General features: G+C 51.3%; 5 protein-coding genes across 5 annotated transcripts; 3 read left to right on the forward strand and 2 right to left on the reverse strand.

The window, feature by feature from the left end:
* Positions 1-704: 704 nt before the first annotated feature.
* Positions 705-1410, reverse strand: GCG54_00001401 (uncharacterized protein; the record flags this gene model as incomplete). The annotated part of the gene is made up of 2 exons (XM_045401517.1): positions 705-1254; positions 1313-1410. 2 exons carry the CDS (start codon positions 1408-1410, stop codon positions 705-707), a joined length of 648 nt encoding a protein of 215 aa, XP_045258519.1.
* Positions 1411-4002: 2592 nt separating this feature from the next.
* Positions 4003-7222, reverse strand: GCG54_00001402 (Extracellular metalloproteinase MEP; the record flags this gene model as incomplete). Its single annotated transcript, XM_045401518.1, has 5 exons — positions 4003-4319; positions 4410-4842; positions 5495-6350; positions 6403-6557; positions 6860-7222. The coding sequence occupies 5 exons, from the start codon at positions 7220-7222 to the stop codon at positions 4003-4005; spliced, it is 2124 nt and encodes a 707-aa protein (XP_045258520.1).
* A 1414-nt stretch (positions 7223-8636) lies between these two features.
* Positions 8637-10664, forward strand: GCG54_00001403 (uncharacterized protein; the record flags this gene model as incomplete). The annotated part of the gene is made up of 1 exon (XM_045401519.1): positions 8637-10664. The coding sequence occupies one exon, from the start codon at positions 8637-8639 to the stop codon at positions 10662-10664; it is 2028 nt and encodes a 675-aa protein (XP_045258521.1).
* Positions 10665-11498: 834 nt separating this feature from the next.
* GCG54_00001404 (uncharacterized protein) lies at positions 11499-11777 on the forward strand (the record flags this gene model as incomplete). The annotated part of the gene is made up of 1 exon (XM_045401520.1): positions 11499-11777. The coding sequence occupies one exon, from the start codon at positions 11499-11501 to the stop codon at positions 11775-11777; it is 279 nt and encodes a 92-aa protein (XP_045258522.1).
* Positions 11778-12499: 722 nt separating this feature from the next.
* Positions 12500-13064, forward strand: GCG54_00001405 (uncharacterized protein; the record flags this gene model as incomplete). Its single annotated transcript, XM_045401521.1, has 2 exons — positions 12500-12688; positions 12780-13064. 2 exons carry the CDS (start codon positions 12500-12502, stop codon positions 13062-13064), a joined length of 474 nt encoding a protein of 157 aa, XP_045258523.1.
* Between the last annotated feature and the right edge of the window lie 1492 nt (positions 13065-14556).

The following is a 14556-nucleotide window of genomic DNA, read 5'->3' on the forward strand; positions in this document are numbered from 1 at the left end:
TTGGTCGATGCTGCCGTGGTAGCAATTCAAGTCGGCATGGCGAGGGGCTTCAATGGGGTGCCGACTGCTGTTCTTGGTTACGCCATCCCGTCTCTTCCCGAGCTAGGTTGCTGTGGTTGTGAGTAGCATTTGAGGAAGCCATGACACCCGTGTTGCTGAGTTTGGACAATCGGATTTTCCCAATGCAAATAAAGACCAGAAAGTCTAGGCTCTACAGACGCCCGATTAGGCATTGAAACTGAGTCAGTCTGATACCAGAGATTACTGCTGGTGTTAACAAAACCTCTAATAATACGAATTGCCCGGCATCTGGGGTTGGGTATGGCTTTGTTTCAACAACATCATATTGTAGTAAAGTCCAATTTGGCCAGCTCATCGACACTAATGTTCTGGTAGAAAGTTCGGAGGGCTAAAAGCCCAATTCCTATTCGTGCCAAACACTTCAATCATCTTGATGGTCACGCAAAGGGTCGTGTTTTATAAGAAACAAGGAAAGTTTTTACATTAAATGCGTATCAGCGCCGTGTCAAACACCGCATGATACTGACTATGGAAATACAAGATCCAGATAAAGAAAGACCTCTAGAATCCCAGTGTTGAAACCAGCAACCATTAACCCTCTTCCTCCAGTACAATTTAGCTCCTAGCTCCCAGCTCCTGCTCTCCAAACGCCAACGCTCTTAGTGTAAGAGAAAGTTTTCGAATTAGGCGGCGAAAGCCACAGCTCGCTTGGGGGCGGCGGGTTTGGGAGCGGCAGGCGCAGGCGCAGGAGCACCAGGTGCGGCGGGAGCAGCGGGGGCTGCAGGTCCGGCAGGCTTCGGCGCGGGAGCCTTGGGTGCGGCGGGAGTGGTGGCTGCCGGGGCAGCTCCGGGGGCAGTAGCGTTCGGAACGGGAGCAGCAGGCTTAGGAGCACCGGCAGCGGCGCCAGCGGCAGGAGCCGGAGCGACACCCGCAGCGGGGACCGGGGCGGCTCCGGCAGCCGGAGGTGGGGCCACGGCATCGGGCTGCTCAGCCTCAGCGGGCTTCTTGCCCTTCTTACCCTTCTTGCCCTTCTTTCCCTTCTTGCCCTTCTTGCCCTTCTTCTTCTTCTTCTTGCCTTGAGCGTCGACCTCGCCATCGTCCTCGACGTCATCTTCCTCAAAGGCCTCCTCTTCCCACTCGTCCATCTCGTTCTCATCTTCGGGTTGAGGAGCCGGAGTCAGAGCCGAAGGGGGCGGGACTTGGCGGCCGGAGAGATCGGAGATCGCCATATCACTGTGTAGATAGGTAAGACTCATGTCGATAGAACGGAAAGGAAGATGTGATTGCTTACGTGAAAGTGTTATCTTCATCGTTGGAGACAGAGACAGGAAGAGCGTTGATGCTGACCGCCAGGGCCGACAAGGCAATGATAGAGTTGAGGAACTTCATTTTGAAGAGATGAGAAGTTAGTGTCGAAAGGTCGAGTGTCGAATAGGAAGGAGAATAGATGATTGAAGTGAAGTGTGAAGTAGTAGATGATGCAGTGAAGAGTGAAGTGTGTGATGATGAGAGAAAAAAAGAAGTGATATGGACAGGATATTCGCAATGATTTTATACCACATTGCTCGTAGGAAGTAACTTGGAAATTATCGTAACGAACCACACCTGTACCGACCGTTTGCTGTCAAAGCATGTCGCCGGTTCCTCGGTGACGTGAGTTTCAATCGTCTCAAGTCAATTCATGAAAGGCTTTCGGGGCTCCGCAATTGCACCATAACTCAATCAGGGAGTGCAAACCGAGACCCGGATGCTCCGTGTGGGCGTTCATGTCTATCAGCGAACCCGAACCTTCCGCAATGATCACGAACATCCGGTCACGGCTCCTGGGTGAGGCTCTTTCTGACTTGGGCAAGTCTTTTCGAGGTGGACCCGGCTCAGATGTTTGGACCAAAGCGTGGTAGTCCACCGGCGGCGATGGTGATTGGCGCTGGGACCTATGGTCGATTGTCGGGATGGCTACCTACACGGACATTCCTTGAGTGAAAAGCCGTTCGTCCAGTCTCATCATTCACTTCGAAATTGACAAGCCGGTTTTCTTTCAAAGTTGCTTAAGCCGGTGGGCGGCCAATCTCATGTAGAGCGAGAGGCTTTTCACTTGGTCCGAAATTTCGACGGTCACGTATGACGAGTACGAACACCGCGCACAGAGAACTTTATGATCTGGATCAGCAATCATCTTGGTCAATGTGAGGGTGACGTCGTGCGTAGGATAGCTCCGTTGCTTCTATGCAGCGTTCGATGTCTTCTCTTGCATGTTTGTTGAGACGCGCACAGCCGTTTGTAGGGCGTTCCTGCGGGCAGCTCTGGTCATGTTTAATCTTACGGCATATCTAGGTATTAGACACCGGGTCGGCAGACGAACGTTATGGGAAATATGAATGCCGATCGGCAGCCCCGCGATGTCTGTGTCACTGTAACCGTTGGCTAGAAATGAGCATCGTGATGAAGCCCAGGCCGCAAACCCAGAGCGTGAGTTTCTCCTACCACAGCCTATCGGCCAACTTGCGATCATGAAAAGTACGCCGATGAATGGGCAAAGGTTGAGTTCCAGGCGAGGAAACAGTCCCACAATGAAGAATAGGTGCTTATCTTTGCTGAAGTCTTCAGGGTAGCCCTAGCTTTGCCATTTTCCAAATACCCCTAAAACATGCACTCTAAACTCGCCCATGTAATGAATGCTTCACACCACAACTCAAACATCGGAAACCGTCAAACTGGGGATCAATAATAGTATAATTGACGAATGCAGCCTTATGTCTGACCCTCTGCACACTTGCTAGCTCGTCTGTCACGAAAACCTTGGCAGGTTCACCAGCAGCCACCCAGGAGATGTCCATGGTGGTGGGAGGCCAAAGGAATTTTGACAGTAAACCGCCCGTCTGCATATTGTGTCGTTCTGGAGTTCTGCTCGAGGCACGGAGACCACGGGCTGTTTCATAGCATCACCCAAAAGGATCACCAATATCGTCCGCGCTCGGCTCCGCCGGATAGCCCAGCAAAGTCGGCAGGAAGCCGAATCGCGGCGTATGTCCCCTGAGATCGGATCAGATGAACTCGACGTCGATCAATAAGAACGCAACCCTTTCTCTGAGATAGTTGCTGTTCGGTGTCAAGTCGAGTCATTCCTGCATGACGCTATGTCTCTGGTGGCCTTCGTCCCCGAATGCCCCCTGGTATTCGGTGTTGTCAACATGCACGGTTCGGCCCGAGATCAGGTGTTTAAATCGTTCACAACGTGGCCCTCTTAAGGTTGTCAATAATCTATCTTATGCAATCACGATGTTTATCAGAACAAAAGAGCCTCATTTTACGTTTAATCGATAATCGTGCGGGCTCCGCATGTCTTATTTCATTCAATTCGAAAATTCTAGAAAAGCGGTTGCAGTCGTTTCCGTGCTGTGCGTCGCGCTACCCGCTGCTCGTATATCGGATAGATCTGGCACTGACAGGTGCATGTCCAAGTAAGTTTTTGAGGCTGACCTAACTTTCGGTACAAGAGAAAGTGGAGGTAACCTAGATGAATGCGCTTTGCGTTCATAGCCCACTCCTGTCGATGACGTCCCCGACATCTCATCCCTAGTTGTCCAACTACCGGCTTATATGGAGATTGCCGATTGATGGATGCCACTTTGCAATGCCGTTACAGTGCAAATCTGGCGCCGTTGGATATTGCGACTTCATGTTAACCTTGTTGATCAAATGCTTGATTTGAGAGCCGCAGCATTGACTCAGTTATGACCGACGCGCGGGTGAATCTGGTCTCTACGAGAATTTGGCTCCTCATGAGTTTATTCGACTAATATCTGAATAAGGCTCGGGGCTCACCGTCGATAACAGCAAACTCCGCGCTCATTGGATGACCCGGGCGGCGAAGGCTTTTCGCTCCCCGAGTGCAAGAGCCTTGATCAAGTAAGGCCTCCTGCGGCAAGGGGTCTGCCTCAGGGCCCACTTTGGGTTTGCCCTGTCCCAAGTTCCTCATGATCATTCCCTCGTCTCCCACCTCATCATGTACTTTTCAACCTCTTGTGTGCCGGCGAACCGTTCAATCAGCGTCTCATTCCCAGTGAGACCAAGTTCATGTTCATGCTGGACTATCTCCTTCGCCCAGCGTCCGTTGTCAATTGTCCAAGTTTCTAGATCCTCAAACCCAAGCCTCTTGTAGAGACCATAGCCTTCTGCTGATGCCACAAGGAAAGTTGGAACTCTCTCAGCATCACTGATATCAGTCACCGTTCGCAAAAGCTTGGCCCCGATACCCTTCCGCTGATATTTTGGGTCAACCATGATATGCTTAATATCTAGAAAAACCCAAACATCAGCAACTTTCATCAAATTCCATGATCTCGAAGCTAGGGCAGCTGTTGATCCAGGCTCTCAAGGGGTCTTACAGTTGTGCTTTCTCCCGTCCACAGCCTTCTCATAGCACACATCCATCTCGTCCTCTCTAGGGTGACCAAAGCGTTCCCATAGCTCCTTCATGTGGTCCTTGACGGCGAACAGATTTGAAGCTGGAGTTGTGACTGCGGGAGTTTCGTGCGCTTCCACCGTTGTGGTTGCATCGCTTGGCCCCGTCGCATCCACGACGTGGTACCTGATGAAACCGACCACAGTGTCCGACTCATCTACCGCTACGTAGAATTGGTTTTTGGGGGTTTGCACCACGCTCCTTGTGTTTACTAGGATTATCTGCTCGATCGGATGCTCATAAAAGGCTTGGTAAAACTCGTGGAACTGGTTGAGGGCCTCATTGTGAACCTTGCCGATTGCGTCAGCGTCCGAAGACTTAGCGAGACGAATTCGAATTTCAGAAGCCATCATAGGCTAAGTTTCCGTCAGCTCGAGAGTGAGCAAGTGCAAACACAAATCATTGGGCCTGGAAGCGGTAAGACTCGAGTTTTGTAGTCTGGTCTGCCGAGGCGCGGGAATACGTTTAAAGCCGGAGGATGCGATTAGGAGGGTCGAACGGTGCTTAGCTGCAGCGACCTTTCCGTTCCGGTGGTCAATTGGGGCCGTGGATGTGGACTTCATCAGCGGCGTGACTCATCCAGCTCGGTCGATATGATTTGAAGGCCTTGCTGGGGTATTACAATAACAATGAGAAACTCCATGAGGATAAGGAATAATCATTTTGCGATACTAGCGACCGAATTATGTCCAAGACCCTGTATGAACGCCCCAGGTCGGGAATCAAAGGAACCTAGCAATCTGACGGCACAGCGAACCCATCAACTCGGCCCCTCGTTCCAGAACCGTAGACAGCATCCTGGCCAAAGCCTCTCCTAGCAAAGCCTTTCCAAATAGAACACTTGTTTGCGCCCCCAGTCAGAACCTGGTCCGCTTCCAAGAGCGCGTCTCGAGCTTGGAGATGATGCGCGCTGCATGGCATCAAAGCTTCGCTGTCCAAAATGAGCTTCAACAGCAGATACCGAGCTCCCTGCGGCAAACCATTCGCGTCAAAACTGACAGTGCTCACGTCTCCAATTCCATAGGTGTCCACCATGTTCCAGAAAACATCGTACAGCACCGAAGCCCAAACAGTAGCCAAATCAAAGCCTCCCGTGCTGACCAGATCGTTCAAAGACGAATATGTCAGCGGCGTCGTCTCCAGACTGGTCGAGACATAGTGAGACCTTAGCCCAATAGGCTGACCGGTTGCCCAATCTGCGATTGTGTAATCCATGCTCCTAGTATCACCCTCCTTGACGCGCAAGAGGGTAGGTACGAAGTCAGAGTATCCCTCGTTGATTGAAAGCCCGTTCATGTCGGAAAGACAACCCGAGGTAGCCGGACCACCCACAAGACGCCCTGTAACTCCGTGCATGTACTCGTGCAAAAGAATTGTCGCATCGAACATGCTGTCGCGCCGAGGTGTACCCGACCATACACCCATTGACAAGCGAGGACTCCTTCCATCAGCTGGCACGTAGATCTGCGCTGAGCCTCCTGATGCTTGCACAATAAGCTCGAGCGGGTCACCGCTAGCACCACCTTTGCCGTTGTTGTTTGCTTGAAAATTTCCAGCATCTTCGTCAAAGCCCAGCTTGTAGAGGATATCATGGAATTTGTTCACGATGTAGAATCCCTGGGTGGCCGATGCCTCTACGTATGATGCTGGATCCGTCGTGGCTGGCGAGTAGGGGTACGAAAATAGCAGGGAAGGAGAGCTGGGGTTGTTGCCTGATGAAATGGTGACGAAGGCGTTGTTGCCGTGGAGTATTGTGTATTCTTGAGTATTATCGGAATGCCAGCCAAAGGGCGAAGTAGCCGTGTCTTCCGGGTTGGCAACGGATTGCCTCGTTGATTCATCTGGGCTCATGGCCCCCCACGGACTGAGAGCCGATTAGTCCAGGGAAGACTAACCGAGTCAGAATATTTACTCACTAGACCTCATACGTAGCCGTATTTGTGTAGTCAACCACACCGCTGATGTCTTTACCAGTTGTGGCATCAATGTACGTGTGGAGCCAGTTAGTCCCAATGTCGGTCTCAACTCTCCATGCCAGCGCAACGGAACCGTTGACTTGAACGTATGCCAACTTTACCAATGGATTGGTCACAGCGCCCCCGACACCTCTTATGACATATGTGCCGTCGTCATCTATAGATTCTGCTGTAGATGCCGCGACACCTGTGATCGGAAGATCAAGAAGCTGAACTGCTGTCTGAAATGCTCCAAGGGGAGTGGTGGAGGGGCCGGTTATCTTGGAAATGCTCGGTATCTCTGGAGCGTGTTCGGAGAAAGAGCTGCCAAACGATAGAACGGTTCCATCTCCCAAGATCTGTCGCAAGATGACAACTTAACCACCTAATTCAGATATGATAGATGAGGAGAACGAACATTCACATTAAATTGTGCATTGTCCACGTCAATGCCATCCACGGTTTGTTGAAAATGCACATGCGCCACGCCGTTGCTTCCAACGTAGGAGTCGTCCACCAGCCGAAATTCGGCTTGGGGTACAGTTTCTCGGAGTTTGAGCGTCGCAATTTCAATGTAATCAGCGCGTTTGTGTCTTCTTTCGGTGGTAGCTTTCGGCTCGGGGAAGGTCGCACCATCAACTGCGATGTAAGAAGACACTGTGTTGAAACGATAGCTGTTGAGTAGCTGCGTTCTCTTGCTGAGTTGCCGTGTTGCTTGAGCAGGATGCGCCACAGCCTGACTTGCTAAACCGAGGAGCATCAAGGCGCCGAACAACAGCATCTTGAGGATGAGAGATCGACCGGATTATTGTTGTTAGACTTTTTCCTGACTTTGCGATGCCGCGTTCTTTAAGTAAGGGACTTAATAGATACGACGCGGGATGCTCGTATTCAACATCAAGGCAATTCAGTGGGTCGCCCGGACATTGGTGCCAGAGTTGGAAGGTTCATTTCAAGCCAAGAACCTGAAAATGGAACCTTCCTGCTAAAGAAATGCCCCGTTGCTAAAACTCTTACTGAACATTCACGATGATCAGATGACTCGGCCTGGAAATAAAATGACCAAGTCGTTCCATCTTGAATTTACCCCCCGTCCCCTCCGTCCGGTACCGTGCGGGAGCTCCCGCTTTAAAAAGCCCGGCATTTGCCCCAGTTGCGCTCTGCGGAAACCCAATGATCGACGGCACGAGAAGTGGCCGTCCAGGATGCGGTCCACAACATGAACCATTGTTCTCACGCGACTGAATTCTGGTCCCGAAGTTCAGTGCGTAAAGAGTCCATTAGACCTACCACGATAAGTGTTTGCTCGTCATTGTGGCTTGTCACTTCGACACTTCATGTGACTTGGGACACGTAAGTAGGTGGTCGATATTTGTCGCGCCAGGCGTTTCTCAATTTCCCGCAATGAGACTTTGTTAGCACACCACAATCACTATATGTAGAGCCATTTTACATGCTGAAAGCTTCAGCATTCCAGCCTCGATCGATTGAGCTCGGTAGGTGCAAAAGCCGCAACCCGACCAGGGCTAGGGGCTTCAACATCTTCAATCATACTACCATCCACGGGACTCGAACCCTAACACAAAAGGCTCAACCGCCAAATCAGTCATCTCGTACATGAATTGTTCATGAATAGCTACAACGCTAAATATTCGTATTCTCGATTTCCCGTCGATCTTGTCCTCGGCAGATTCTGACCACCTACCCCCTGCGAATCACGACTCGAGTCACGGGGTTCCATTCGCGCGCTAATCGACCGAACATGCGGGGATCCCAGCCTCTATTGTGGCCCCAAGTTTTCCCCGCGCAGTCGTCATCGTCACCCATTTTACATGCGTAAGGACGCGGTAGTTCGAGGACATCCTAGGGGAAGCGGCTCGGTACGATTGGCACGGGTGTGCTTAGCTCAGGGCAATATGCAGGTTCCAAGAAGCGCGCATCCGCGATCCGCTCGCGACGGAAATTGCTGTACGAAGCCAAGACGCCGGGTCGGTTGTTTGTGATCATGAGCCCGTCGGGGCGACCGAGTATGGTAATATCCGGGGACAAAGCTTTCCATCGAATCACGCCAGAGAGGAGTTTTAGCAATATAAAGTCGTCTAGCTGGTCGCCGCAAATCACCATGTCAATAGACGGAGGAATCTCAAGCTCTCAGCAATCCCTAGCTATCCACTAAAGGCCCAGCAGCCGACAAAATGAAGCTTTCGTCAACTCTTGCGGCGGTCCCATTGGCTGCGCGCTTGGCCCAGGCCGCATTGGACGTGGACGCTGTTACCGAAAAGTACTTCGGCAACGATGCGCCATGGTACCATGACCGCATTCCGTTATTCGAATCGAGCGACTCGGAAATCACCGAAGTCTACTACTACCGTTGGAATGTTTTCCGCACTCACCAACGCGATGTCGGAACAAAGTACGGCTACATCACGACAGAGTTCATTGACAATGTTGGCTGGCAGACGCAGCCGTGGGCTTCCAACAATTGCGCCGCAATCTTCCATCTCTCAGAAGGCCGATGGTGCCGCGACCCTCGCTTCAAGCAAGACCATGCGACTTTCATGTACAGCGCCGACAGCAACCCGCGTCAGTACTCCGAGAGCTTGGCAGATGGTGTCTGGAGGAACTATCTCGTCGACGGAAACCCCGAACTCGCTATCTCCCTCCTCGACGACATGCAAAGGGTTTACAACGAATGGGTTGGAGACCACTACGACGAGTCGAAGGGTCTTTTCTGGATCGAACCCCTCGCCGACGCGACCGAGTATACTATCGCCAGTATTGACGCGTCTGGCGGGTATGATGGCTTTGGTGGAGGCCAGGCTTTCCGCCCTACCATCAACACCTACCAATACGCCAACGCGCGGGCTATCGCCAAGATCGCCGCTTTGAAGGGTGGTCTTGACGATGTTGTTGCGGAATACAACAACCGAGCCGACGCCATCAAGGAGACTCTCCAGAGAGACTTGTGGAACTCCACATTCGAGCACTTCATCGATCGCTTCTTCGTCAACAACGAGAACGTGACTTACTGGGACTTCATCCGAGGACGTGAGCTCGCTGGCATTGTGCCCTGGGCGCATGATCTTCCCGATGATGATGCCAAGTTCGGTGAGGCATGGAAGCACGTTCTTAGCTCCGATCAACTCGGCGGCCCCTTCGGACTGCGCACTGTCGAACCCTCGTACGAATATTACATGCGCGTTTGGCGCTACGAGGGCACCCAAACCGAGTGCCATTGGAACGGCCCTTCTTGGCCCTACCAGACGACCCAGGTCCTGACCTCGCTCGCCAATGTTCTCGACCACTACCCCAACTCATCCTCGCTTGTCAATGTTGGCGACTACACCAGGCTGCTCAAGCAGTATGCCAACCAGCACTACAACAAGCACTTTGACAACATCTTGGACATTGAGGAGAACTACGACCCTGACACTGGTGAGCCAATTGTCGGACTGGGACGCTCGCACCACTACTTCCACTCCGGCTACGTTGACTTGATTCTGTCCGGCTTCGTCGGTATTCGTCCTCGCGCAGACGACGTTCTGGAAGTCAACCCCCTGGCTGACCCATCTTCCATCTCCTACTTCCGCGCCGAGCGTATCCTCTACCACGGTCAAGAGATTGCTGTTCAGTGGGATGCGACTGGTGACCGCTACGGCGAGGCTGGCCTGCGCGTTGAGGTCGGCGGCCAGGTGGTCGCTTCATCCGACAAGCTCGAGCGCCTGACAGTCGACATTGCTCGCTCAACCGTCTCCGTCTCCCGCCCCTTTGACCAAGCGATCCAGCTTCAGGCTGATATAACCCCTCCTATTGTCAACACTTCCGTCGCCAACTACGACATCAACCGCCTCCATGACGTCTTTGATGGCCGCATCTGGTTCTGGACCCAGGACACCATTGCCAATGGCCTCGATACTCCTGAGGGCAGCACGAATGAGGAATGGGTTAGCACGGAGTTCGGCGCGGCTGTCACGATTTCTCGCGCCGAGATTGCTTTCTTCTCGAACGAGGAAAAGGGTCTCGATGTTCCTGCGAGCTACAAGCTGCAGGTTTTGAGCGGCGAATGGACCGATGTCGCTGACGCAACGTACGACGAGCCTCTGGCGAATGGCATCACCAACGTAAAGTGGACTGGTGTCTCGACTGAGTCCGTCAGAATTCTCGTGACGCCCAAGGAGGGCAAGAAGGTCCGTTTGGTGGAACTGAAGGTTTTCACTGAGTAGTCGATCGATAATGATTCATCGGGACATACCACGTAGTTAAACTCAGTTCTTTTCTGGACGACGGACATAATTCATAGAAGCTGGAGACCATCTCCATTTAAGTTAATACCTCTCATAAGCTTTCCCATTGAATGAAAGATTCCTTTCATCCCTTGATTTTTTTTGTTCCAGCTATTGGTCTTTCCATCGTGGACTTTGTTTCACGCTGTAGTTTCTCCACTAATTTAGGACGTGTTGAAAGTCCTTCTGAATTCGCCGACACAGCCCGACTTCATTGATCATACTACCGTTGGCTGCGATAATCCCTTGGGGGTTTCCCATCAACATCAAGGTCGCCTTATCGCGAACGCGAACCATTAAGCTTGGATGTAGAGGCCTCTGGCTTGCGATAAACACATCCAAACATGCAGAAGGAAGCCATTCCCGCGGCCTCCGATGTTGTGCTTGCTCAACCTCATCAAAATACGGTAAATGACAACAATAAGGCAGATCCCAATACTTATGACGATGAAACTTCAGCCGAACTATAAAAAGTACCCTGGTATCCCACAACATCCACTGCATTAATTTCTGTAAGGCTGTGCATAGCCCATGCGAGTCAGGCCGGCGATCTCGGGCGACGCCGAAACCCCTGAAGTCACCAGGCCTACCATAAGTATTTCAAAACGACATACATACATCACGTCCCCAATACAGCATACTTAAATCGTCTGGTCCGCTTTATCATTTCCTGCGCTTTGCCATCTGACTATTCACGACTCTCATATCAGCCGTTGACCGTGTTACCTTATCTTCAACAAAACAAAACCTCCAAATTACCTTCCATCCACAGCCATGAAGATCTCATTGATTGTTTTCCTTACCACTCTCGTCTCCACTGGACTGGCTTTCACCATCGACACCCACATTCTTCAGAGCCTCCATCGCCGCCTAAACATCGAAGATCGATCCGTTCAAGAAGCAGCACCAGCCATCGCCCCGGAAGACATTTTGAACCCGGTTGTGAAGCCAAGAGAATGCGAAGAGCCCGCCGAACCCGCCGAACCTAGCGAAGCAGAGCGCAAGAAGGGTGCGAAGCGCCCCGCTAGGCCTTCTCGACCGTCGAATTGTTAAGGCGTGCCAAAAACGCGAGGCGCACATTTGAGTCGACATGTTCGAGTATCAGCGACATTTTCTTGAGATGGCCGAATAATCGTTATCTTCGCTTTCAACATATCGAGACCATTGGGAAAGAAGACGGTCAGGTTCATCGAAAGCCAGTGACGGGTCGCCAATGTACATCTACTGTAAATCATTCATCTTTCTTCAAAATGCCTATTCATTAGTCAAACTCAACTATTCCGTCTTGCCAAACAATCTGAGCGCGTGCCATAGCCCAACTAGCCCGCCTGAAGTTGACGAGCGGATAGGCGAGCCGAGGCGCGGGAAGTAACCATTCTTCACAACTGACCTCGGGATCAGCTCCGGGTCGATCCGCCAAGCCGCTAGGGAACGATTGATGCTAAAGGGCTGACAGCGCATGCAGGTTGAACACAATCACCAATGACAGGGCGGGTGTGACTTCATCGGCAAACGCCACCGTTTTGCCGGCGCGGTGTCGCTCCCGCCAAATTGGTAGCCGATCTTCCATGTGTCACTGGCACGGCAAATGCATAAAAAGGTTGGGGTTCGCCCTGACTCCATTCCGCGACTTTTGAGTTGGCAGTTTCACGTGCGCCAACAGGGGCAACTTCAGACGGCAGCTCAAGCTTGTCCAAACCTACTGATTCCGCAACCAAAACTCATTGCCGGACGCTTCGGGATTGAAATCACGATTTCGTCATTAGTCCCGCATAATGAGCAGCTCCGCGAGCTCCACCGAATTCGACGCTGCGTCGCAGCAGCCAGAAGTTCTCGGCAGAAGTCGGGAGGGGATGATTGCCGAGTCGATGAAAAATGGCGAAGACATTCAGAAACAGTTTCCATCAGTAGATTTCAAAGGAGCCGTTATAGAACCCACTGTCAATTTGACGTTTGACATCCAGGTATGCTGGACCAATTCTCAGATCATTCATGCGAGCATTAGCAATGTGATTCTCTACGTCTTTGCATCCTAGTATCTAACAACGATCGTAGCAACATGTTGATGACGCAAACCAGCGAAGATACAACACCTTAATGGCCGAGATGCTCAAGAATACCGCCGATCCTGCTTTTGCGGAGAGATTATTGTGGGAAGCAAGGAGTTGTCTTCGGAACTACCCCGAGGTACTGGGGCAGTTTGATTCCATCTTCATCAGTAAACGGCCTGTTCCAGACATGATCAGAGAGTTGCATGAGGTTTTGGCTACAAAGAAAGAGACAGTAAGGCGGATGAGCTTACAGAATCCCGAGCAGGGAACCGCCACTGGGACAGCTTAAAGCTGAGAAGACTTTGACTAGATGGGCGGCATGCTCCATCTGGCTTCGTTGTTTGTAGCGTATTTATGTAACACCAGGCCTTATGATTGAGTATATGATGGTTACCGCTAGCCTGCAAAATATGTATACTGTCGTTCCGTCTGCTGACAAGGCTATGAAGTCGAGAGCTTGTCGCATATGTCTACTGCACCCATTCAAGTGCATTTATCATCCAATCTTCTGAGAATTTGTATGTTTCACTGACATCGTCATTTTCGGGTAATCTCTTGCCTTCCTCAAAGGAGGTAGCCTGCCAAGGCACAGCAAACGTTGGGGTGCTCAAGTGACCATACAGCTAAACCGCCTTCTAGGTATTGCTAGGTTACCTGTAAGACCATGGTGTCACGTCTTCTTTAGCGAATCTACCAGCTTCGCACGTGTTGCTTGACAGCTCAGACAAAGTATTTCTTCTTGGAGGGATAACAGGCTGTGGCCAATGGATTCAGCGGACAATTACATTTTCAAAGCAAACCAATCAACATCGACCATTGTCGCGAGCGATTAGTAAAAGCTTCAATTATTAGAAGAAGCTAAAGCCTTCTCAGTAATTGGTTAACAGCGATTCTATGCCCTTTATTTTCAAGCAATTTTCGACGTAGATACCTAGTGTGCGTGTGAAATGTGATTCTCATGGCACAGAAAGAGCCTGCACTATTTCAGAGGCGTCACTAACTTTGCTCTGACGCGCATTTGAGTTAAACTCCAGGACATCGCTGAATCGGTGCGACACTGTACTCAATTGACAGCTCCTCAGTGCCAAGTAAGCTGACCGGTGCGATAGCCTGATCACAGAATTCTGGGCGAATCGCCTGGGTGGTCTGCCAAGCCAGGTGGCTTTTCAATGATCAACATGGTGTAGCTGCAATGGAACATTACCCATGGGATCATGATTGGGGGATAATTCCACTCACCTGTTTCTCACATTAGAATGTGATTGGGGGCGGTGTTCAATTTTCAGAGCTCAGCTTGTAGAGGCGTTGCGATGGGGCTAATTCCATGGCCCTACTCAGACGCTACATGCAAGATCAAAGGAATTATCTGATGAGATCAGAACGATCCTGGCGCAGACTAAAGAAAACACTCAGATCCGTAAGTAATAGTTCACAGATTCATTGACGAACCCCTCAATCCGACGGTGCCAATCGGCCCATCCCAGCGTATCATTGCGTCCGGCGGCCACCCTCACAATGTCGGTTTGCCCCGAGCCCCCTCATTGTGCCCCTCCCTCTCGGGCACAGCCGCCCAATTTTGGTGAATAATCCGCTGTGTTGGTTGTCTTCAACTGTGTGTTGGAAAGGTCTTTTCATTTGACCGAATGCTGCAGCCTGTTGTCACATATGCCTCTGAGTGGCTCGGTTGAGCAGGGGTTCACAGCCATTGCATCTCGCTTGCCTATTTCAGACAGCTTACGGGCTTGTTGGCTGCAGGTGCTGATATCGTATGTTGAGCTACC

Source organism: Colletotrichum gloeosporioides (genome assembly GCF_011800055.1).
Source record: "Colletotrichum gloeosporioides strain Lc1 chromosome Unknown consensus_85, whole genome shotgun sequence".
NCBI lineage: Eukaryota > Fungi > Ascomycota > Sordariomycetes > Glomerellales > Glomerellaceae > Colletotrichum > Colletotrichum gloeosporioides.